Source organism: Pan paniscus, chromosome 20 (genome assembly GCF_029289425.2).
Source record: "Pan paniscus chromosome 20, NHGRI_mPanPan1-v2.0_pri, whole genome shotgun sequence".
Lineage (NCBI taxonomy): Eukaryota > Metazoa > Chordata > Mammalia > Primates > Hominidae > Pan > Pan paniscus.
This window is the reverse complement of record NC_073269.2, coordinates 46,167,234-46,192,112: the sequence shown is the minus strand read 5'-3', so window position 1 is coordinate 46,192,112 and position 24,879 is coordinate 46,167,234. Positions and strand designations below refer to the sequence as shown.

Sequence of the window (24,879 nt, the reverse complement as noted above, 5' to 3'; positions counted from 1 at the left end):
AGAGTTTTTATCACGAAAGGATGTTAAATTTTATCAAATGCTTTTCTGGCATCAATTGAAGTGATCACATAGTTTTTGTCCTTTATTCTGTTGATAAGATGTATCACACTGATGGATTTGCATAAGCAACAACCCACTTTAGATGGTATAGGAGTGCTTCAGTTCCACAGTTGCCCCTCCGGGACTGTTTCACACATTTATATTTCTTGCCTGGCCCCATCAGCATTGGAGTTTGAGGGCCCTGTCTAAGGTGTTTAGATTTTTGAAAAACAAAAGCCAGGAAGGCTTGTAGACGAAAGCTGCATGAATCAGAAGAAAGGAAAGAGAAGGGTGGTGGGGGAAAGCCCAAGTTAATACCTCAACATGTTTCTGGGTGCAGAGCAAAAGTGGGGAGGATTGGATAAGTGGACCCACAACTGTATTTTCTCAACCAGGATTGACCCAGGAGGCTTCAGTGGACCTCAAGAACACTGGCAGAGAGGAATTCCTCACAGCCTTCCTGCAGAACTATCAGCTGGCCTACAGCAAGGCCTACCCCCGCCTCCTTATCTCCAGTCTGTCAGAGAGCCCCGCTTCAGTCTCCATCCTCAGCCAGGCAGACAACACCTCAAAGAAGGTCACAGTGAGGCCCGGGGAGTCGGTCATGGTCAACATCAGTGCCAAGGCTGAGATGATAGGCAGCAAGATCTTCCAGCATGCGGTGGTGATCCATTCTGACTATGCCATCTCTGTGCAGGCACTAAATGCCAAGCCCGACACAGCGGAGCTGACACTGCTGCGGCCCATCCAGGCCCTAGGCACCGAGTACTTTGTGCTCACACCCCCCGGCACCTCAGCCAGGAATGTCAAGGAGTTTGCCGTGGTGGCCGGTGCCGCAGGTGCCTCGGTCAGTGTCACGCTGAAGGGGTCAGTGACATTCAACGGCAAGTTCTATCCAGCAGGCAATGTCCTAAGAGTGACTCTACAGCCCTACAATGTGGCCCAGCTACAGAGCTCAATGGATCTCTCGGGGTCAAAGGTCACAGCTAGTAGCCCCGTGGCTGTCCTCTCTGGCCACAGCTGTGCGCAGAAACATACGACCTGCAACCATGTGGTCGAGCAGCTGCTACCCACATCTGCCTGGGGCACCCACTATGTAGTACCCACGCTGGCCTCCCAATCTCGCTATGATTTGGCCTTCGTTGTGGCCAGCCAGGCCACAAAGCTGACCTACAACCATGGGGGTATCACTGGCTCCCGTGGGCTCCAGGCAGGTGATGTGGTAGAGTTTGAGGTCCGGCCATCCTGGCCACTCTACCTGTCTGCAAATGTGGGCATCCAGGTCCTGCTGTTTGGCACAGGTGCCATAAGGAATGAAGTGACTTATGACCCCTACCTGGTCCTGATCCCAGATGTGGCGGCCTACTGCCCAGCCTATGTGGTCAAGAGTGTACCAGGCTGTGAGGGCGTGGCCCTGGTAGTGGCACAGACGAAGGCTATCAGCGGGCTGACCATAGATGGGCATGCAGTGGGGGCCAAGCTCACCTGGGAGGCTGTGCCAGGCAGTGAGTTCTCGTATGCTGAAGTGGAGCTTGGCACAGCTGACATGATCCACACGGCCGAGGCCACCACCAACTTCGGACTGCTCACCTTCGGGCTGGCCAAGGCTATAGGCTATGCAACAGCAGCTGATTGCGGCCGGAGTAAGTAATGGAAATGTCCTCTGGTCCTGTCCACCTGGTGACTGCTTTTCCACCCACCTACTCCTCTGTGGCTTTCGGGATCCTGATTGTCCTCCCCTCACTTCTCTTCTCTGCGACATCCTTCCTCAAGTCTTCTCAGCCCCTCCCATCCTCCCAGAAACAATATTCTAAATATTTAGCAACCAGGGAGAGCTGGGGCACTACCAGTCAGAAGAGACAGCAGCCAAAGCACTGTGACAGGGTCCTGAAGCCCCCATCATGCTGGCATCAGCCCCTGTCTGTTGGTTTGTTCTGGAAAGGGCCCTAGGGGAGAGCCAGGGTGCTGAGAAGGAGGGATCTTTGGGGTTGTGGGGGACAGTCAGGTCAGCAGCTTCTCACCAACCAGTTTGGAAATATTTTGATATTTTAGCAACTGACATAGCCACACCAGTTGCTAAGCCACTCTCCACACCTCATGTAGGAATGTTGATACCCAAACTTAGGAGGTCTAAATGTATGATAATAAGATGACTACGCGTTGGGGAGGGGAGTATCTTGCAATCTTTCTAGGTGTTTCACGTGTTTTTGACACAGTTAATGTATATGACCTGGCAGTTTGTGTGACCTCAGGCTCAGCCCATGAGACGCTGTCAGTGTAGTGCAGGGTCCCAGGGTTCAAATCCCAGCTCTGCTGTGTGATCTTGGACAAGTGACTTCATCTCTCTGGGCTTCAGTTTCCACATCTGTAAAATGGGGATAACTGCTTCTCCCTCAAAACTTTTTTTGTTTTAGAGACAGGGTGTCACTCTGTCACTCGGGCTGGAGTGCGGTGGTGTGATCACAGCTCACCGTAGCCTCGAACTCTTGGACTAAAGCAATCCTCCCTCAGCCTCCCAAGTAGCTGAGACTATAGGCATGCACCACCACACCCAGCTAATTTTTAATTTGTATTTTGTAGAGATAGGGTCTTGCCATGTTGCCCAGGCTGGTCTCAAATTCCTGGGCTCAAGCGATCCTCCTGCCTCAGCCTCTCAAAGGGCTGGAATTACAGGCCTGAGCCACCACACCCAGCTGCAAAAACTTTTGAGGACTGGGAGGCAGATGAAGGAAAGCTGTTTCTTCCCATGTAGTCCCTGCCATGCTAAGACTCTGGCATTCCTGGACCTGGCAAAAATGCCCCTCCCCTCCCCTCCAAGGCATGGAAGCCACCCAACTTCAAGGAGCCACTTTGGGCTTGAGAAATAGAATGAGGGAGCGGTGGGTGATTAATTATAATGGGTAACACTCCACTTAACACATAGGTTCAGTTCTAAAGCTTTCTCGAGTTTTAGCTTATTTAATCCTAACACCCCCCACCAAGATCCCTACGAAGGAGGTATTATTATCACCCCCATGTTACAAATGAGGAAACTGAGGCAGAGGGAGTTTAAAACCACTTGCCCAGTGTCTCAGAGCCAGTTGGTTGAGCCAGGATTCCTACCTAGGCGGCCTGACTCCATAGTCCTTTTCATCCTGCTGAAGGCTGTCTTCCATTTTCTGTCCTTAAAAAAATCCCTTACCTCTTTTTGACCCTGGAGGGAAGGTAGGGAAGCGGGGAAAAGGGGGAGAGAAAAACACAAATTAACATTTTAATGACCGTTTCTGCCTTTTCTTATTTACTGCCTTCCCTTTTTCTAGGCTGCCCTGTGTTAAACTGGAGAATCAGAAAACATGGGGCTCTCAGAGAGACCTGAGCAACTCTCTCCCTGTGGGGTGCCAGACCTCGGTTTCCCCACCTTTAAAATGGGCAAAAATGGGCAGTTGTGAGCGAATTGCTCAAGCTTCCCCGGCAAGGTGGGCTCCAGGATGCCTCCCTCTGAGGCCTGAGGCGGTTTCTTCCTTCTTCCTTCTTCTTCCCTCCTCCTCCTCCTCTTCCTCCTCCTCCCCCTTCCCTCTTCTTCTTCTTCTTCTTCCTCTTCTTCTTCTTCTTTCTTTCTTCTTCTTTCTTCTTTCTTCTTCTTCTTCCTTTTCTTTCTTCTTTCTTTCTTTGTGAGACAGAGTCTCACTTTGTCACCCAGGCTGGAGTGCAGTGGTGCCATCTCAGCTCACTGCAACCTTCGCCTCCTGGGGTCAAGAGACTCTCCTGCCTCAGCCTCCCAAGTAGCTGGGATTACAGGCATGTGCCACCATGCTCTGCTAATTTTTGTGTTTTTAATGGAGATGGGGTTTCACTATGTTGGGCAGGCTGGTCTCGAACTCCTGACCTCAAGTGATCCGCCCCCCTCACCTTGGCCTCCCAATGTGCTGGGATTACAACCCCGCGGACACTTCTGATTCTCTCTTTTCACCGTTCCCTTCCCTCCCCAGCTGTACTGTCCCCAGTGGAGCCCTCCTGCGAAGGCGTGCAGTGCGCAGCCGGGCAGCGCTGCCAGGTGGTAGGCGGGAAGGCCGGGTGTGTGGCGGAGTCCACCGCTGTCTGCCGCGCCCAGGGCGACCCCCATTACACCACCTTCGACGGCCGTCGCTACGACATGATGGGCACCTGTTCGTACACAATGGCGGAGCTGTGCAGCGAGGACGACACCCTGCCCGCCTTCAGCGTGGAGGCCAAGAACGAGCACCGGGGCAGCCGCCGCGTCTCCTACGTGGGCCTCGTCACTGTGCGCGCCTACAGCCACTCTGTGTCGCTGACCCGCGGTGAAGTTGGCTTCGTCCTGGTGAGTACCTGGAGGCTTCGGGGGGTTAACATCCATGAGCTGCGGGTCCGAAGGCGGAGGCAAAGCCCAATGGCCGACCTCAAACCAGGGTGCAGGGAAGTGGGCCATGGAGTTGGAGGGTGGGGAGGCGGATTTGAAAATCAGTAGCAGGACCTTAGAACCCTGCCCTCCAGCCATCCCACGTCTAGAAATTTAAAGGATATTCAGAGACAGAGACTTGGGGGGGAAACATGCCAACATGGTTTATAATAGCATAAAACAAAAACAAACAAACAAAAAATTATCCAGCAATGGGGGATTTACGTTGACCAAATAACTAAATTTAATGAGCACCTGCTATGCACCAGATATGTTTCTTAGCACTTTTCTCATCTTAACGAATTTAATGCTCACAAACTCAGTGCAGGAGGCATTATTATTATGAACATGTTCAGATTGGGAAACTGAGGTTGAGATAGGCTAGTGACTTCCCCAGGGCTCAGAGCTAGTAAGAGGTGGAGCTAAGGGCACAGGCATGCTGGCTCTGGAGTCCTTGTTCTTAATCCCTCAGCTGTCCTGACTCTGGTAAATGCATTTCTATTCAGTTCATATGAATAACAGCAGCCTAGAGCAATTACTTCCTTTTTTCTCGCCATGTTATTATGAAAATATTAAAATGTCCAAAGTTGAAATTCTTATACAGTGAATGCTCATATGCCAATCGCCTAGAGTTTTCTTTCTTTCTTTTTTTTTTTTTTTTTGAGATAGAGTCTTGCTGTGTCACCCAGGATGGAGTGCAGCGGCAGGATCAGGTTCAAGCGATTCTCCTGCCTCAGCCTCCCGAGTAGCTGGGATGACAGGCATGTGCCACCATGCCCAGCTAATTTTTGTATTTTTGTAGAGAGGGGTTTCACCATGTTGGCCAGGCTGGTCTGGAACTCCTGGCCTCAACTGATCGGCCTGCCTCAGCCTCCCAAAGTGCTGAGATTACAGGTGCCAATCATCTAGATTCTAAACACTGTACTCTTCTTGATTGATCACACACTGATCTATCGGTTCATCCCTCTGTCCATTCCACAATCTCTCTTATTTTTTATGCACTTCAAAGTTCCAGACATAAGTACATATCACCCAAAAGACTTCACCATGTCATTAACTAGAATATAATATTTTCACACTTCTTTTGGAGGTGAAATTTATATATAACAAAAATCACAAATCTTAACTGTATAGTTCACCTTTGGCAAATGTGTAACCAAATTGCCCATTAAGATACAGAATATTTTTATCACCTGGGAAAATTCCCTCATGTGCCTTACCAAACAGTCCCCAACCTACTCCTGGAGATGATCACAGTTCTGATTTTTTTTTTCCAGCATAGATTAGTTTTGCCTGTTCAATAACTTCAGGGCCAGGCGCAGTGGCTCATGCCTATAATCCCAGCACTTTGGGAGGCCTAGGTGGGTGGATCACTTGAGGTCAGGAGTTAGAGACCAGCCTGGTCAACATGGTGAAACCCCATCGTTAGTAAGAGTACAAAAATTAGCTGGGCGTGGTGGCGCATGCCTGTAATTCCAGCTACACGGGAGGCTGAGGCAGGAGAATCGCTTGAACCTAGGAGGCAGAGGTTGTAGTGAGCCAAGATTGCACCACTGCACTCCAGCCTGGGTGACAGGGTAAGACTCTGTCTCAAAAAAAAAAAAAAAATATATATATATATATATAGAGAGAGAGAGAGAGAGAGAGAGAGTATATTTTTATATATATATACATATATGCACACACATATATACATGTATATGTGTATATATATATTGTGTTCTCTACTTTGCTTTTTGCATTTAGCAATACATTCTGAAACAGTTTCTCTATCAACAGTTTCTCTATCAGCCTCTATTTTTTTTTAACATCTGCACAATTCTTTATATGGATATGAACACCATGGTTCATTCAACCAGTCCCCTGTGGATGGACACATTGTTCACTATTACAAACAATACTGCAATGAATATTTTTTTGATTTTTTTTTTTTGAGACAAGGTCTTGCCCTGTTGCCCAGGCTGAAGTGCAGTGGTGTGATTATAGCTCACTTCAACCTCAAACTCCTGGGCTCAAGCAATCCTCCAGCCTTGGCCTTCCAAGTAGCTGGGACTACAGTCTCATGCCACTATACTGGGCTAAGTATTTTTATTTTTAGTAGAGATAAGGGCTCGCTATGTTGCCCAGGCTAGTCTCGAACTCCTGGTCTCAAGTGATCCTCCCACCTTGGCCTCCCAAAGTTCTGGGATTAGAGGCGTAAGCCCCTGTATCTGACCTGAAATAAATATTCTTGTACCTCCCTGATTTTGTGAGTGTGCAGGTAGATCTCTGCGATTAATAATCAGTTGGTGAAAGTAGGTGTTCTTCAGCCCTGGAGGGGTTGAGCACAAGTTCAGGCGGACTTCAGATCCCTTGAAATTATATACAGAATTTTATACCTCTCTCTGAAAACTACTTTTTATTTTTTTTGAGACGGAGTCTCGCTCTGTTGCCCAGGCTGGAGTGCAGTGACGTGATCTCGGCTCACTGCAACCTCCGCCTCCTGGGTTCAAACGATTCTCCTGCCTCAGCCTCCCGAGTAGCTGGGACTACAGGCACATGCCACCACGCCCGGCTAATTTTTTGTATTTTTAGTAGAGCTGGGGTTTCATTGTGTTAGCCAGGATGGTCTTGATCTCCTGACCTTGTGATCCGCCCAACTCGGCTTCCCAAAGTGTTGGGATTACAGGCATGAGCCACCGCACCCGGCCTTTCATTTTTTTTTCCGTCAGATCCTCACAGAGGTCAGTGACTTGACAAAGGTGCAGAGCTACTGTCAGAATCATAGTAGGATACTCACAAGACATTGTTAGGAGAGGAGTTAATGAAATAGTGACTTCAGCATGGTGTTTTTTTTTAAGTGTAAATATATCTAAAGGTAGGAAAAACTCAACAGGATCTATACATTTGTATGTGTCTGCCTACAGGGTGATTTTCTTTTCTCATTTTTGCTCCTGTGCATTTTCAGTTTTCTGTAATGAACGAATATTATTTGTGTCATTTAAAAATGGAGATTGGCTGGGCATGGTAGCTTACGCCTGTGATCCCAGTACTTTGGGAGGCTGAAGCTGGAAGATTACTTGAGCCCAGAAATTTGAGACCAGCCTGGGCAACATAGGGAGACCCTATCTCTACCAAAAAAAAAAAAAAAAAAAAAAGTAGCTGGGTGTGGTGGCGCCTGCCTATGGTCCCAGCTACTTGGGAGGCTGAGGCAGGAAGATGGCTTGAGCCCAGGAGGTCGAGGCTGCAGTGAGCTATGATGCTGCCACTACACTCCAGGCTGGGTGACAGAGCAAAACTGTCTCAAAAAAATACATACATAAAAAAATAGAAAAATTAAAATAGAGATCACTGGACTTAGGGGAGAGACAGATTGGAGCAGCCATCCTGGACTGAGAGCTCTGAGCATGGGGCCGTGGCCTGTCTCCATCACTGCAGTGTCTAAAGCACCAGCTGGCACAGAGCGGGCCACACAGTGGGACTCACAGAAGCTTTGCTGGGAGCCGGAATGAGTGAATGCTCTGTCTTCCTTCTGGGCCGTTGCTCATGCTGTCCTCTCTCCTGTTGCTCCTTTTATCATATTCCATCCTCTTGGCTAAGACTTCTCCACTTCAATTCTCAGCTCTGGCACAGCTCAGAGAATGTGTAAGGAAAGAGTAAGAAAGAGATGCCCAGGCTGGGTGCGGTGGCTCACGCCTATAATCCCAGCACTTTGGGAGGCCGAGGTGGGAGGATTGCTTGAGCCATGAGCTCCAGACCAGCCTGGACAACATAGTGAGACCCCCATCTCTAATTAAAAAAATTTTTTTATTAATTAAAAAAAAAAAGAGGCTGGGTACGGTGGCTCATGCCTGTAATCCCAGCACTTTGGGAGGCTGAGCAGGGGTGGGCAGATCACTTGAGGTCAGGAGTTCAAGACCAGTCTGGCCAACATGGTGAAACCCTATCTCTACTAAAAATACAAAAATTAGCTGGACGTGGTGGCAGGCACCTGTAATCCCAGGTGGGAGAATCACTTGAACCTGGGAGACAGAGGTTGCAGTGAACCGAGATCGTGCCAATGCAGCCCAGCCTTGGTGACAGAGCAAGATTCCATCTCAAAAAAAAAGATGCCCCAGGGCACAGAGAGACATAGTTCTTATCTCCTGGTTCTTAGTCAGACTTCAGGCTTCTCCAGAGCCTGGGAGGCTTATAAACAACACAACCTCGTCTCTGTGTTCTGGAGGCTGGAAGTCCAAGATGAGGTCACCAGCACTGCCAGGTTGAAGTCCAAGATGAGGTCACCAGCACTGCCAGGTTGAAGTCCAAGATGAGGTCACCAGCACTGCCAGGTTCAGGTGAGGGTGCTCTTCCAGGTTGCAGATGGCCTACTTCTCCTTGTATCCTCACACGGTGGAAAGCGGACCTGAGAGCTCTCTGAGGCCTCTGTCATAAGGGCACTAATCCCATTCATGAGGGTGCCACCCTCATGACCTAATCACCTCCCAAAGGCCTCCCCCCACTCTTAATACCATCATGTTGGGTGTTAAGATTTCAACATGTGGGCTTTGCAGAAGACACAGATATTGAGCCTATAACACCAAGCCAGATGGACTGGCCAGGATCTCTGTCCACTCAGGACATTTGAATGGGAATATCCTACTCCCTCCCAGTTGTCTTGGCTGTCTCTCTCTTACTGGTCCTTTAAGGCTCAGCACAACTATTCTTTCCTCTGGGAAGCCTCCCCTGACCAGCAAGGTTAGATCTGGCCATTTTTCTAGGTTTTCACAGCCTCCTATCTCCCCACTATCCCAGCTCTGAACCCTCAGCCTGTACCTCCCCTATCCCATCCTTGACCCCTCTGCCTGGGCCTTTCTGATCCTGGCCTTGACTTTTCTGCCTGTGCTTCTCCCATCTCTGCCCTGACCCCTCTGAGCTCTCACTGTCTGGTGATGTGTCTGTTTCTCCCAATGGACTGGGAGCCCCATGAGGGTAGGGCTTGGGGCTGTCTCCGCCACCTTCGTATTCCCAGGATCTCCCAGCTCAAGGCCAGGCACAGAGTGAGTGCCCAGTGAATGTTTATTAAATGCAGCAGTGACTTAATTCACTTAGTGAGTGCCTGGGATTCTATCAGGCCCTGTTCTATGCATTGGGGATAAAGCAGTGATCAAAGCAGACCCAAATCCTTGTCTTTGTGGAGCTGCCATTCTGATGGAGTAAGACAGATGATAAACATGGTCAATTTGTGAATTATATTTCAGAAGGCCAGATGCTATAGAAAAAAAAAGGAAAGCAGGGAAGGAGGCTATGGAGTAGGGAGAGGCTGCCTTTTTTTTTTTTTTTAGACAGAGTCTCACTCTGTTTGGCACGATCTTGGCTCACTGCAGCCTCCACCTCCTGGGTTAAAGCAATTCTCCTGCCCCAGCCAACTGACTAACTGGGATTACAGGTGTGCCCCACCACACCCAGCTAATTTTTTTATTTTTAGTAGAGACAGGGTTTCACCATGTTGACCAGGCTGGTCTCAAACTCCTGACATCAAGTGATCCACCCACCTCACCCTTCCAAAGTGCTGGGATTACAGGCGTGAGCCACTGCGCCCGGCCCAAGGCTGCCATTTAAAAAGGGGTGTAGGCTGGGCAAGACCTCATCTCTATAAAACAAAACAGAACAAACCATAAAATAAAATCATAAAATAGGGCAGTCAGGGAAGGCTTGAGTCAGTGACGTTTGAGCACATATTCTTTTTCTATATTCTCCTATTTAAAACTTTTAATTAAAAAGTAGACTTTAATGAGGGCTGGAGGCCAGATGGCACAGGGGCCTGACCACCTCCTCTTCACCCACTCTGCAGGTTGACAACCAGCGCTCGCGCCTGCCAGTCTCCCTGAGTGAGGGTCGCCTGCGTGTGTACCAGAGCGGACCACGGGCCGTGGTGGAGCTGGTCTTTGGGCTGGTGGTCACTTATGACTGGGACTGCCAGCTGGCACTCAGCCTGCCTGCACACTTCCAAGACCAGGTGTGCGGGCTGTGTGGCAACTATAATGGTGACCCAGCAGACGACTTCCTCACGCCTGACGGGGCTCTGGCTCCTGACGCTGTGGAGTTCGCAAGTAGCTGGAAGCTGGATGATGGGGACTACCTGTGTGAGGATGGCTGCCAGAACAACTGTCCCGCCTGCACCCCAGGCCAGGCCCAACACTATGAGGGCGACCGACTCTGTGGCATGCTGACCAAGCTCGATGGCCCCTTCGCTGTCTGCCATGACACCCTGGACCCCAGGCCCTTCCTGGAGCAGTGTGTATATGACCTGTGTGTGGTCGGTGGGGAGCGGCTCAGCCTGTGCCGTGGCCTCAGCGCCTATGCCCAGGCCTGTCTGGAGCTTGGCATCTCGGTTGGGGACTGGAGATCACCAGCCAACTGCCGTGAGTGATGCCCTGGGTGGGGGCTGGGAGCATACAGTGAGGGGCAGGAGATCCCTAGCATCTGCTCAATATCTGAGAAGTTATTATGGTTCAGCCTGGTGCTGGGCAATGCCAGGGGCCTAGTGATGGCCAAGACAGCCAGCTCTGTCCACAATGAGCCTAAGGTTGGAGAGACGTTTCACTAGACATTGACAGTCTGGAGGGGTCCAGGCAGGATGGGGAGGCCCACTCGGATGGGTTGGGGCCAGGATGGGAGAAAGACAGGCAGATGAGTCAGGGCTGGGACTGGGGGGGACACAGGCAGAGGGGTTGGGGCCAGGATGGAGGAAGTCAGTGGGGCTATGGGAAACCAGAGGAGGTTCCCAGCCCAGCCTGGGGAGCAGGGGTGGTCAGGGAGGGTTTTCTAGAGAAAGGGATGTCCAATTTGAAACCCATAAGAGGGGCTGGAAGTTGCCAAGAGAAAGAGGAGGAAGTGAGTTGCAGGCCCAGAGAACAGCATGCTCAAAGGCTTGGCAGGACGGGAATTCTTGTCTGCAGAATCCCAACACAGAGACGTGACATCTCTTCCTTTGCCTATAGCCCTCCCATGACTCCCATTGCCCTCTAGATAAAGTCCAGGCTCTTTAGCCAGGTGTCTGTCTGCTTAATCATTCACTCATTCATTCCACAAGCATTCCTTGAACCCCTGCCTGCCCCCTGTGCATGCTAATGATATTGAAGACACAGTGAAGACCAGCATAAATCTATTCCTGCCCTTGTGAGTGAGGCTCCTAGAGACATGTCCCAGAGGCAGAAAGGACAGGTGGGAGGGAGGAAGAGGCATCCAGGCCCAGGCCCAGAGGGAGGGGGAGTAAGTACGGGGCAGACATAGAGGCCACTAGGTGTTTGTCTTGGCCAGTGCTGTGTCCCCACTGCCCAGTAAGCACCCCCCCAACCCCATGCCTGGCGCAAAATAGGAATCAGAGAGTTCATTTATTCTCCCATTCATTTCTGCAGTATTTCCTGAGCACCTGCTGTGCACCAGGCCCTGTCCTTGGTGCTGGGGACTCAGCAGTGATTGAGACAGATCAGGTCCCCACTCCCGCAGAACTTATCTCTTAGCGGCAGGGGAGGGACACAGACAGTGAGCAGATGAACTAGGAAGTATCTTCAGAGAGGCAAAGAAACAAGTTCATTCAATGACAGTGACTGTGAGGCTCGTGAAGAGGGTGATCAGGGAAGGCCTTTCTGGGCAGGTAACATTGGAGCTGAGACCAGGGTCAGGCAATGGAGTCAGCTAAGTACTAACTAACAGTGATGTCCACAGAATGTTTCCCCATAGATCAACTCATTTAATCCCCACAACAACCCTGTGAGGTCTCGACTACATTATCCCATCTTACTGATGGGGAAACTGAGGCACGGGGAGATTGGAGTCAGTGGCCGAGAAGGAGAGATCTGGGATCTGAACCCAGGCCACCTGGGCCCCAGTGGGCTTTCTGGGGAAAGGGAAGGCAGAGGGAACAGCCAATGCAAAGGCCCTGAGGTGGGAGCATGAGGACCCGGGAGGAGGAGGCAGCTGGGGCAGGGGCAGAGTGAGCCCGAGGGAGAGGGAGAAGAGGTGAGGGCTGAGAGGTGAGAGGAACAGATGGCACAGGGCCTCCTGAGGCATGGGGAGGACTCTGGCGTTTACCCTGAGTGAGAGGAAGCCACAGTAGTGCTCTGAGACGGGGAGGGACCTGATCTGACCCAGATGTTCCCAGATTCCTCGGGCTGGTGTTAGGAACAGGCTGTGGGGGCAGGAGGGAGCCCAGGCAGGAGGCTGCTGCGGTGGATAGGATCAGAGGCAGATTCTGTAACTGGGTGGATTTTTTTTTTTTTTTTGAGACAAAGTCTTGCTCTGCGCCCGGGCTGGAGTGCAGTGGTGTGGTCTCAGCTCACTGCAACCTCCGCCTTCCGGGTTCAAGCGATTCTCCTGCCTCAGCCTCCTGAGTAGCTCGGAATACAGGCCTGCGCCACCACTCCCGGCCAATCTGGGTAGATTTTGAATATGGAGCTCACAGGACTTGCTGACAGATTGGTTGTCCAGTGAGCGTTAGGGGGTTGGCGGGGTGGAGATTAACTGCGTCGCTGGGGTGTGGCGCAGGAGCACCCAGAAGAATGGCAGTGCCATTATCTGAGATGGCGAGCTCTGAGAGAGGAGCAGGGTTTGGGAAGGGAATTCCTGGGCGCCGTCCCCGACAGGGCGCTCTTCGACGGCCCCTGCTACGCGGGCCTGATCCACCCTCTCTGATCTCCCCGCAGCCCTGTCCTGCCCAGCCAACAGCCGCTATGAGCTCTGCGGCCCTGCTTGCCCGACCTCCTGCAACGGGGCTGCGGCGCCGTCCAACTGCTCCGGGCGCCCCTGCGTGGAGGGCTGCGTGTGCCTCCCAGGCTTCGTGGCCAGCGGCGGCGCCTGCGTGCCGGCCTCGTCGTGTGGCTGCACCTTCCAGGGTCTCCAGCTCGCTCCGGGCCAGGAAGTGTGGGCGGACGAGTTGTGCCAAAGGCGCTGCACCTGCAACGGCGCCACCCATCAGGTCACCTGCCGCGACACGCAGAGCTGCCCGGCGGGTGAGCGCTGCAGCGTCCAGAACGGCCTCCTGGGCTGCTACCCCGATCGCTTCGGGACCTGCCAGGGGTCCGGGGACCCACACTATGTGAGCTTCGACGGCCGGCGCTTCGACTTCATGGGCACTTGCACGTACCTGCTGGTCGGCTCATGCGGCCAGAACGCAGCGCTGCCTGCCTTCCGGGTGCTGGTGGAAAACGAGCATCGGGGCAGCCAGACTGTGAGCTACACGCGCGCCGTGCGGGTGGAGGCCCGCGGGGTGAAGGTGGCCGTGCGCCGGGAGTACCCTGGGCAAGTGCTGGTGAGCGACGTGGCGCCCAGGGCTGGGTGACGGGGCAGGAAATACCCTCTGAAGACTTGGAGTTCTGGATGGGCCTGGGGGTGGGGGAGGCCTGTTAGAAGATTTTATTTTTTTCGTTTTCCTTTTTCGTTTTTGTGGAGAACGGAGTCGCACTAAGTTGCCCAGGCCGGTCTCCAACTCCTGGGCTCAAGTGACCCTCCCGCCTCAGCTTCCTGAAGTGCTAGGAAGTGAGCTATGATCGTGCCACTCCACTCTGGCCTGGGTGACAGAGTGAGACCCCTGTCTCTATTTTAAAAAGGAAGCTAGTGGCTGGGCACCGTGGCTCACGCCTGTAATCCCAGCATTTTGGGAGGCTGAGGCGAGTGGATCATCTGAGGTTTGAGACCATCCTGGCCAACATGGTGAAACCCCCTCTCTACTAAAAATAGAAAAAAAAATTAGCCAGGTGCAGTGGCTCACACCTGTAATCCCAGCTACTAGGGAGGCTGAGAGAGAATCGCTTGAACCCAGGAGGCAGAGGTTGTAGTGAGCCAAGATTGTGCCACTGCACTCCAGCCTGGGCAACAGAGTGAGACCCTGTCCAAAAAAAAAAAAAAAAGAAAAGAAAGCTAGTATGGTTGCAGCAGCCTGAGTGAGAGGGACAGTGAGAAGAGGTGAGGCGAGGGAGGTAATGGGGAGATAGACAGATCATGTAGGTTTTGAAGGCCATGGGTGAGGGATTTGGATTTAAGCTGGTGCTTTAGGAATGAAGAAGGGTGAATGGTGAGCCAGGCAGAGGGAACAGCAAGTGCAAAGGCCTTGAGGTGGGACTGAGCGTAATATGTCCAAGAGAATAGCAAGGAGGTCAGGGTAGCTGGAGGTGAGTGAATTGAAGGGTGGGCCACAGAGCTGTGAATACCCTGACCAGGTGGCCCTCTTGCATCTCCACCCAGGTGGATGACGTCCTTCAGTATCTGCCCTTCCAAGCAGCAGATGGGCAGGTGCAGGTGTTCCGCCAGGGCAGGGATGCCGTCGTGCGCACGGACTTTGGCCTGACTGTCACTTATGACTGGAATGCACGAGTGACTGCCAAGGTGCCCAGCAGCTATGCTGAGGCCCTGTGTGGACTCTGTGGGAACTTCAACGGGGACCCAGCTGATGACCTGGCTCTGCGGGGTGGGGGTCAAGCTGCCAATGCACTGGCCTTTGGGAACAGCTGGCAAGAAGAGACGAGGCCCGGCTGTGGAGCAGCTGAACCGGGTGACTGTCCCAAGCTGGACTCCCTGGTGGCCCAGCAGCTGCAGAGCAAGAATGAGTGTGGAATCCTTGCCGACCCCAAGGGGCCCTTCCGGGAGTGCCACAGCAAGCTGGACCCCCAGGGTGCCGTGCGCGACTGTGTCTATGACTGCTGCCTGCTGCCAGGCCAGTCTGGGCCACTGTGTGACGCACTGGCCACCTATGCTGCTGCATGCCAGGCTGCTGGAGCCACAGTGCACCCCTGGAGGAGTGAAGAACTTTGCCGTGAGTATCGGAAGTGGCAACTGGGGGACTCAGCCTTATATATATTCATTAATGTATAAATATCATTAATTCATTTAATCCTTATAATAGCCCTATGAGGTAGGGATTGTGGTTATACCCATTTAACAGATGAAGAAATTGAGGTTCAGAAAGGTTCAGTTACACACCTGGGATCATGATAGCTAGAAAATCACAGATGGTGGGCATGCAGTTGGTATTTTTTTTTTAGATGGAGTCTTGCTCTGTCACCAGGCTGGAGTGCAGTGGCACGATCTCGGCTCACTGCAACCTCTGACTCTGGTTCAAGCTATTCTCCTGCCTCAGCCTCCAGAGTAGCTGGGATTACAGGCATGCGCCACCACGCCCAGCTAATTTTTGTATTTTTAGTAGAGATGGGGTTTCACCATGTTGGCCAGGATGGTCTCGATCTCCTGACCACGTGATCCGCCCACCTCAGCCTTCCAAAGTGCTGGGATTACAGGCGTGAGCCACCGTGCCCAGCGGCAGTTGGTATTTGTAAAATGACTGAGTACACCTGGTGGCCCAGGGTCTGATTCCCACATAACAGCTGTCATTGAGATATGAGCAACAGTATTGTCATTAGGATCCCTCTCTGGTTCTTTTTGGTCCCCATCTATCCTACCTCGCTTATTTACATCTGCCTGACCCCTTGGGCAGTCAGTTTGAGAGCCTTGTTTCAGAGGTGGGTGCATGAATGATTTTCCAACACCTTTGTTTGCCTATGAAAGAAGTTTGAAAAGCCATGCATCCTCTCACCTGATTTTTTTTAAGATGGGGTCTTGCTCTGTTGCCTAGGCTGGAGTGTAGTGGTGCAATCATAGCTTACTGCAGCCTGGAACTCCTGGGCTCAAGCGATTCTCCTGCCTCAGTCTCCTGAGTAGCTGAAACGGCAGGCTTGCACCACCATCCCCAGCTAATTTTTAAAATATTTTTTATAGAGACAGGGTTTTGATATTTTGCCCAGGCTGGTCTTGGGCTCTTGGGCTCAAGCAATCCTCCTGCCTCGGCCTCTCAAAATACTAGGATGACAGGTGTGAGCCATCGTACCAGTTTCCTCTCACCTGATTTTTAATTTAAAAAATTTATTATTGAAATATAATACAGATATTTAAAAATATGTACATATCATAAGCTAACAGCTTGATCAGTTTTCACCAAGAGAACAAATCTGTGTGAACTGTCCCAAATTCAAGAAAAAAAAAAAAATCCAGGTTCCCAACCCCAAGAGGTAACCACTATTCTGACTTCTAAAGTTTTTGAATTTTGGAATTAATAGAAGCATACATGTCTAGTTTTTCACCTGAAATAATCATAAAACATATAATTTCTAACAAATGGTAACTTTTGACTTTTAAGAACCTTTTTTTTTTTTTTTTTTTTTTGAGATGGAGTCTCACTCTGTCACCCAGGCTGGAGTGCAGTGGCATGATCTCAGCTCATTGCAACCTCTGCCTCCTGGGTTCAAGCAATTCTCCTGCCTCAGCCTCCCAAGTAGCTGGGACTACAGACGCCTGCCACCATGCTTGGCTAATTTTTTTGGTATTTTTAGTAGAGAGGGGGTTTCACCATGTTGGCCAGGCTGGTTTCGAACTCCTGACCTCAAGTGATCCGCCCATCTCGGTCTCCCAAAGTGCTAGAATTACAGGCATGAGCCACTGCTCATGGCCTTAAGAACCTTTTTATTAGGGAAAAATTTAAACATATCCAAAGTAAACTAGGATAGTGAGCCAGCATATATCCATCATTTAGTTTCCACAATTATCAACATAATATTGGTATTTCAAAATGAAACCATTACTTGACTTATGCTCCTCTTTTAAATGTATTCAACAGATACATAGCACACAGTGGTACACATCATTGTCCACTGAAAAATACAGGATAAATACATCATTCCTTTTTCTCCTTCAACTTACATTCATTCATTCAACAAATATCCAAAACATTCAAAAATACCTTCTGTATTCCAGGTACTATTCTAAACACTCCAGATACAATAGGGGAGAGAATAAGAAAACAAATCCTTGCCTTTCTGAACTGATTTTCTAATGCTTTTTAGTTCTAACAGAATTTAACCTAATGTAACACATTTGAATGCATGGAAGTCTTTTGTTAAAGTCACTGTATCAGCTGGCTTTTGGTGCCTAACAAACAACCCAAGGCTTAGTGGCTGAGTGCATTAAAACAAGTGTTTATTTTTATTTATTTATTTATTTATTTATTTATTTATTTATTGACATGGAGTCTCGCTCTGTTGCCCAGGCTGGAGTGCAATGGCGTGATCTCGGCTCATTGCAACCTCCGCCTCCTGGGTTCAAGTGATTCTTCTGTCTCAGCTTCCCAAGTAGCTAGAATTACAGGCATGTGCCACCATGCCCGGCTAATTTTTTGTATTTTTAGAAGAGATGGGGGTTTCACCATGTTAGCCAGGCTGGTCTCGATCTCCTGACTTCAGGTGATCTGCCCGCCTCAGCCTCCCAAAGTGCTGGGATTACAGGTGTGAGCCACCATGCCCGGCCAAGTATTTATTCTTTCTCATGATTCTGGGGGCTGCTGAGCTGTTCTCCCAGCCTGGGCCAGCTTGGTTGATCTCTGCAGTCTGTTGGAGGCTCAGCCAAGGCCGGGTAATCTAGGGTGATTTTACACATCTGGCAGTTGTCAAGCTGGTTGGTTTGGGGGGCCCTCAGCTGGGAATTCTTGTCTCTGCTCTACTTGGTCTCATCTTCCAGCAGGTGAGCCAAGGCTTCTTCCCAAGGTGCTCTCAAGATTCCTAAGAGCACACAAGCCCCAGTGTGCAAGCACTTTCCAAGGCTCTACTTGGTATCATGGTGGCCAATGTCCCATTGGCCAAAGCAAGTGCCATGGTCATGCCCAGAGTCAAGACGTGACCATTGGCAGCCTGTGTCACAATCGCCATCACACTTCTCTGCCACAAACATACACATCTATGACTAAGATTTCAGAATTTTTATAATCCCAGCTACTCAGGAGGCTGAGGCAGAAGAATCGCTTGAACCCAGGAGGCAGAGGTTGCAGCGAGCCGAGATCAAGCTACTGCACTCCAGCCTGGGCAATAGAGCGAGACTCTGTCTCAAAAAATAAAATAAAATAAAATAAAATAAAATAAAATAAAATAATAACAGTGCAGTCTCCACTCATCCCAAATCTCAACACGTGGCGTGTTGCCCTGGGGTGTGAAACCTCCCAGGACAAAACAGCCTTCTTATAAAAGATATAAGAAGTTTTAGAAATTCCTGAGACTCTAAGACTCAAAGTGGTTTTTTTAATGGAGTAAGATATCATTGCAAGAATTGTTTGTGCACAATTGATAAAAATATTAAACAGAAGTAAATTGTAATGGCCATTGTAATGGCATCACTCAGTGAGCTTACCCCCACCCAATATTTCACATATATTGTTAGAATGAGACAGGGTTCAGCATCAATTCTAATCCTATCTTTTATTTTTGTAGATATGATATTTATTTATTTTTGAGATAAGGTATTATCCTGTCACCGAGGCTGGAGTCCAGTGGTGTGATCACAGCTTACTGTAGCCTCCATCTTTGGGCTCGAGTAGTCCTCCTGTGTCAGCCTCCTGAGTAGCTGGGACTACAGGTGCACACTACCATGCCTGGCTAATTTTTTATTTTTTGTAGACACAAGATCTCGCTATGTTGTCCAGGCTGGTCTCAAACTCCTGGGCTCAAGCCATCCTCCCGCCTTGGCCTCCCAAAGTGCTGAGATTACAGACTTGAGCCACAGCTCCTGGCTTACATGATATTAATAAGTGGGTGGGAGTGGACGGAGTGCAGGTGGAGTAACATCACTCCGTGCTCTGAACCCCTTCTGAGTCATAGGGAAGGCACACAGTGAGACACGACAAATTTATTTTATATTATCTGTGAGCAGCCAATTCTATTAGGCCCTCCTTTTGATTTATTACTCAATAATGATTCAGCATTCGTTGTGTTCACAGCGATAGCAATATTTGAAATCGTCCGTTTATGTCCTCAGAGGTTTCACACTCCAGGGCAGTGTGCCATGTGTTAAGATTCAGGATGGGGCTGGGTGTGGTGGCTCATGCCTGTAATCCCAGCACTTTGGGAGGCTGAGGCGGGCGGATCACTTGAGGTGAGGAGTTCGAGACCAGCCTGGCCAATATGGCAAAACCCTGTCTCTACAAAAAATACAAAAGTTAGCTAGGCCTGGTGGTGAGCGCCTGTAATCCCAGCTACTTGGGAGGTTGAGGCAGGAGAATCTTAGCTTAAACCTGGGAGGCAGAGATTGCAGTGAGCCGAGATCGCACCACTGCACTCCAGCCTGGCCCACAGATCGAGACCCTGTCTCAAAAAAAAAAAAAAAGATTCAGGTTGGGTGGGGGACTGCACTGTTCTCTTCTGTAAAGTGCAGGAAGCACACTTGTGAAGGGGACAGGTGGACAATGGGAAGTGGGAATGCTCTTCTAACAGAGCATTCTTGGGCTGTCCTTTTAGGCAGGACACGTATAATTCCAGCTAGCAGTTGTGTGACACGCATCCCACTGGGCAGGTCCTGTTCTAAGGGTTTCTCATTGAATCCTCACAACCACCCCGTGAGGCGGAATTGCTCTTATTCCTATTTTACAAGACGAGGAAACTGAACCACAGAGATGTTAAGGAACTAGCCTGAGGTCACACAGCCGGTGGGGTGATTTGAACAGGCTGGCTCCTGATTTTGTGCTGTTAATTATCAGACTCTGTGGCCTGTGTGGAAATTGAGAATCTCTTGTTTCCTTAAAACTACTCCTTTCCTTGTACCGCCTGGAAGTTCTAGAAGACTGGATCATGAGGTCTTAGATATGCAGACGGAGGCCTGACCCAGCTTGAACAATTATTGGTATTTTGCCATTCTTAGTTCCTCTACCTCTCACTCCACCCCCTCTTTTTTGGTAGAATATTTTAGATCAAATTCTAGGCAGATGAGTTCTCCTCTAACTACTTCAGTAAGCATCTGCTTTTCAGCAACAAAAAAGGACTTTTAAGGCACAGGAGTTTGCTTTTCATGCCTGTAATCCCAGCACTTTGGGAGGCCTAGGTGGAAGGATCGCTGGAGGCCAGGAGTTCAAGACCAGCCTGGGCAACATAGCAAAACCCAGTCTCTACAAAAATAAAAATAAAGAATAAGCCGGGCATGGTGACTAGTGCCTATCATGTCAGCTACTCAGGAGGCTAAGGTGGGAGAATATCTTCAGCCCAGGAGGTGGAGGTGGCAGTGAGGCGAGACTGTGGCACTGCACTCCAGTGAGGCCCTGTCTCTAAAAAAAAAAAAAAGGAAGGAAGAAAGAAAGAGAGAAAGAGATATGAGGGCATGTGGTAATTACCAGTAACAACAATAACATTAATTCCCTAACATCATGTAAAGCCCAATCTGGGTTCAAATTTTCCCAATTGTCTAAAAAAAAAAAAAAAGTTTTTTTTCTATTTTGTTTGGCTCTAGAACCAAACCAAATACACATACTGCATTGGATTGATCTACCTCTTTGCTTTTACTCTGTCAGAATTTCCTTCCTTTGTTCCTCCCAACATAGTATTATGAAAATTGTCAAATATACAAAAAAGTTGGAAGAATTTTACAGTGAAGACCCATAAACCTACCACTTGGACTCTACACTCTAATTCTTTTTCTTTTCTTTTTTCTTTCTTTCTTTCTTTCTTTTTTTTTTTTTTTTTTTGAGATGGAGTCTCACTCTGTCGCCTAATCTGGAGTGCAGTGGTGCAATCTCAGCTCACTGCAACCTCCGCCTCCCGGGTTCAAGCGATTCTCCCACCTCAGCCTCCCACGTAGCTGGGATTACAGATGTGCGCCATCATGCCCAGCTAATTTTTGTATTTTTAGTAGAAACGGGTTTTACCATGTTGGCTAGGCTGGTCTCGAACTCCTGACCTCAAGTGATCCTTCTGCCTCGGCTTCCAAAAATGCTGGGGTTACAGGTGTGAGCCACCGCGCCCGGCCTCTTCACTCTAATTCTAATTCATTCATTTGCCTTATCACGTAGCTATCCCTCCATCCAGCTCTTCCTTTTGTCTATGTCACTTATTTACTGGGAAAGATAGGTTATTTATCCTGCAGAATTTCATACTTTCAGGATCTGGCTAGTTGCTATTTTGGAGTGTTATTGAACTTGTCCCTATGTCCCCATGATTCTCCTGTAAGCTGGATGTCAGCTTCAGAACAGCACCACCCAGCAGAACTTCAATGATGACAGCTCCATATTTGAGCTGTTCAAATACATACCAGGTCGCCACAGGTCACATGTGGCTGCTGAGCACTTGCAATGAGGCTGTTGTGACTGAGGAGCTAAATCTTCAATTTTGTTTCATTTTAATTAACTTACATCCAAATGGTCACAAGTGGCTAGTGGCTACTGTATTTGACAGCACAGATAGAGATTTAATGTGGTTTAGTTTTAGTCACTTAGATTTGCTTTTTATGGAGTGACTGGAGTTTGGGGAGGGGAGCAGGGAGGTTTTTCTTTTTTTCTTTATAACACTGGCTAAATATTTTAATTACTGCTATAGAAGGAAGAAGCTAAAAGTATTGCATTCACAAATATTGCATAGATTATACAAACACACAAATATATGCATATGCATGTTTAAAATATATGCCACATATCAACACCATGTATCAAACTTGAATAAGGTCATTAAAGACATAATAGAAGGCTGGGTGTGGTGGCTCATTCCTGCAATCCCGGCACTTCGGGAGGCTGAGGCAGGTGGACTGCTTGAGCCCAGGAGTTTGAGGCCAGCCTGGGCAACATAGCGAGACCGCATCTCTATAAAAAATTTGAACAGTTAGCCAGGCATGATGGTGCACGCCTATAGTCCCAGCTACTCAGGAGGCTGAAGTGGGAGGATTGCTTGAGCCCAGGAGGTCAAAGCTGCAGTGAGCTGTGATAGCAAGCACCACCGCACTCCAGCCTGAGTAACAGAGCGACCCCTATCTCAAAAAAAAAAAAAAACAAACCATAATAGATAACTCCAAACCATAGTTAAATTGGGAAAGAATCTTAATTATCAGGATCAGATTAACTGCGATGTAATGTGTTCCCCAAGCACCCTGCAATGGGACCGCTTGTGTGTGAGTGTCTTTGAGCATCTGTGTGTGCATACGAATGTGTTGGGGGACCGCTTGTGTGTGTGTGAGTGTGTTTGAGCGTGTGTGTGCATATGAATGTCTTGGGGGACCACTTGTGTGTGAGTGTGTTTGAGTGTTTGTGTGCATACAAATGTGTTGGGGGACCGCTTGTATGTGAGTGTGTCTTGAACTCCTGACCTGGGAGCAGGAATTCTTGATCTTGATGTCTCCTCTCCCTGCAGCACTGAGCTGCCCACCCCACAGCCACTATGAGGCGTGTTCCTACGGCTGCCCGCTGTCCTGTGGAGACCTCCCAGTGCCCGGGGGCTGTGGCTCAGAATGCCATGAGGGCTGCGTGTGCGATGAGGGCTTTGCGCTCAGTGGTGAGTCCTGCCTGCCCCTGGCCTCCTGTGGCTGCGTACACCAGGGCACCTACCACCCACCAGGCCAGACCTTCTACCCTGGCCCCGGATGTGATTCCCTTTGCCACTGCCAGGAGGGCGGCCTGGTGTCCTGTGAGTCCTCCAGCTGCGGACCGCACGAGGCCTGCCAGCCATCCGGTGGCAGCTTGGGCTGTGTGGCCGTGGGCTCTAGCACCTGCCAGGCGTCAGGAGACCCCCACTACACCACCTTCGATGGCCGCCGCTTCGACTTCATGGGCACCTGCGTGTATGTGCTGGCTCAGACCTGCGGCACCCGACCTGGCCTACATCGGTTTGCCGTCCTGCAGGAGAACGTGGCCTGGGGTAATGGGCGAGTCAGTGTGACCAGGGTGATCACGGTCCAGGTGGCAAACTTCACCCTGCGGCTGGAGCAGAGACAGTGGAAGGTCACGGTGAGAGCAGATGGGGAACAGGGGGCAAGGGGCCTGTGGGTGGGTGGGACACAGGCAGCGCTCAGCCCAGGAGTTGGGGGCACAGAGATGAGAGTGCATGTGCGAGGCCTGGGGTCCCTGAGGACAGAAGATGCCAGTCAGAACCCAGAGTGGGAAGCCAATGAGGGAGGTGTCATCAGGGACTTGGGAGCTGCTCCCCCATCTCTGTCCCTAAGTCTCCACCCTCTCTTCACCTCCATGCATTGACTTTTCTTTTTTTTTTTTTTTTTTTTTGAGATGGAGTATCGCTCTGTCGCCCAGGCTGCAACGCAATGGTGCGATCTGGGCTCACTACAACCTCAGCTTCCTGGGTTCAGTGGATTCTCCTGCCTCAGCCTCTCAAGTAGCTGGGATTAGAGGCGCCCACCACAACACCTGGCTAATTTTTCTATTTAGTAGAGACAGGGTTTCACCATGTTGGCCAGGCTGGTCTTGAACGCCTGACCTTGTGATCCACCCGCCTTGGCCTCCCAAAGCGCTAGGATTACAGGCGTGAGCCACTGCACCTGGCCGCATTGACTTTTCTCTCCAAATCTCTCCCACTCTCTCCTCCCTCCCGCTTCATCCTCTCCTCACCTCAATCCTGGATTCTGCCCTACCCACCTCCCTAGTCTGCCACTCATTGGCAGGATGTGATACCATCAGAGGTTGGGAAAGATCAAGTCTGGAGAAGCTTCATGGACAGAGGACAATCTGTGGGTGACACTCTCACCCCCTTAACAACAACAACAGCAGCTATAGTTTCTATACAGCTGACTGCACACCTTTTGGCTGCCAGGCACTTCATGTCCATGGTGTCTGTATGCTTGCAACAGGGGCTGCAGGCACTATGACTTGCTTTATTTTTCAGAGTGGGATGGCCCATCACTGGCCCATAGTCCCCCAGCAAAGGTGGAGCTTGAACCCCGTGCTGCTCTGCGGTGCTTTGCTCACTGAGAAGATTTGGTCTCATGTGGAGACTGGCATCTGAGTTACAGTGGAGGGGTTTCCCCTGAGATCCCACTGAAACAGACACGCAGCTGTTTTTCTAGTAGCAGTATTGGCGAAGGTGCTGATCAATTACTGACTTAATCTGGTGAACTGGACAGGCGTGACTTTTTTTTTTTTTTTTTTTTGAGAGAGAGTCTCACTTTGTCACCCAGACTAGAGTGCAGTGGCGTGATCTCAACTCACTGCAACCTCTGCCTTCCTGGTTCAAGTGATTCTCCTGCCTCAGCTACAAGCACCCGCCACCATGCCCAGTTACTTTATTGCATTTTTAGTAGGGACGTGGGTTTCACCATGTTGGCCAGGATGGTCTCAATCTCCTGACCTCGAGATCCACCCACTTCGGCCTCTCAAAGTGCTGGGATTACAGGCGTGAGCCACCACACCCGGACAATTTTTTTTTTGTACAGAGAGGGGTCTTGCTATGTTGCCCAGGCTGGTCTCGAACTCCTGGGCTCAAGAAACCCTCCCACCTTGGCCTCCCAAAGTGCTGGAATTACAGTTGTGAACCACTGCTCCTGACCAATTTTTTTTTTTATTTTTTTTACTTTGTAGAGACAGGATCTCCATATGTTGCTCAGGCTGACCTTGAACTCCTGGGCTCAAGTGATCTTCCCACCTTGGCCTCTCAAAGTGCTGGGATTATAGATATAAGCCACTGTGCCCAGCC

The 24,879-nt window shown here is 49.9% G+C and overlaps 1 protein-coding gene across 4 annotated transcripts in view; it reads left to right on the top strand.

Moving 5' to 3' along the window:
• The window catches only part of FCGBP (Fc gamma binding protein), a 106,377-nt gene that overhangs the window by 6,358 nt on the left and 75,140 nt on the right, over positions 1-24,879 (top strand). For all 4 annotated transcript variants that reach the window (XM_063600264.1, XM_055103614.2, XM_055103615.2 and 1 more), the window contains 6 exons: positions 435-1,682; positions 4,008-4,357; positions 10,248-10,818; positions 13,102-13,706; positions 14,639-15,206; positions 22,591-23,183. In XM_063600264.1, the coding sequence (XP_063456334.1) occupies positions 435-1,682; positions 4,008-4,357; positions 10,248-10,818; positions 13,102-13,706; positions 14,639-15,206; positions 22,591-23,183 (3,935 nt within the window). The remainder of the gene's footprint in view (positions 1-434; positions 1,683-4,007; positions 4,358-10,247; positions 10,819-13,101; positions 13,707-14,638; positions 15,207-22,590; positions 23,184-24,879) is intronic.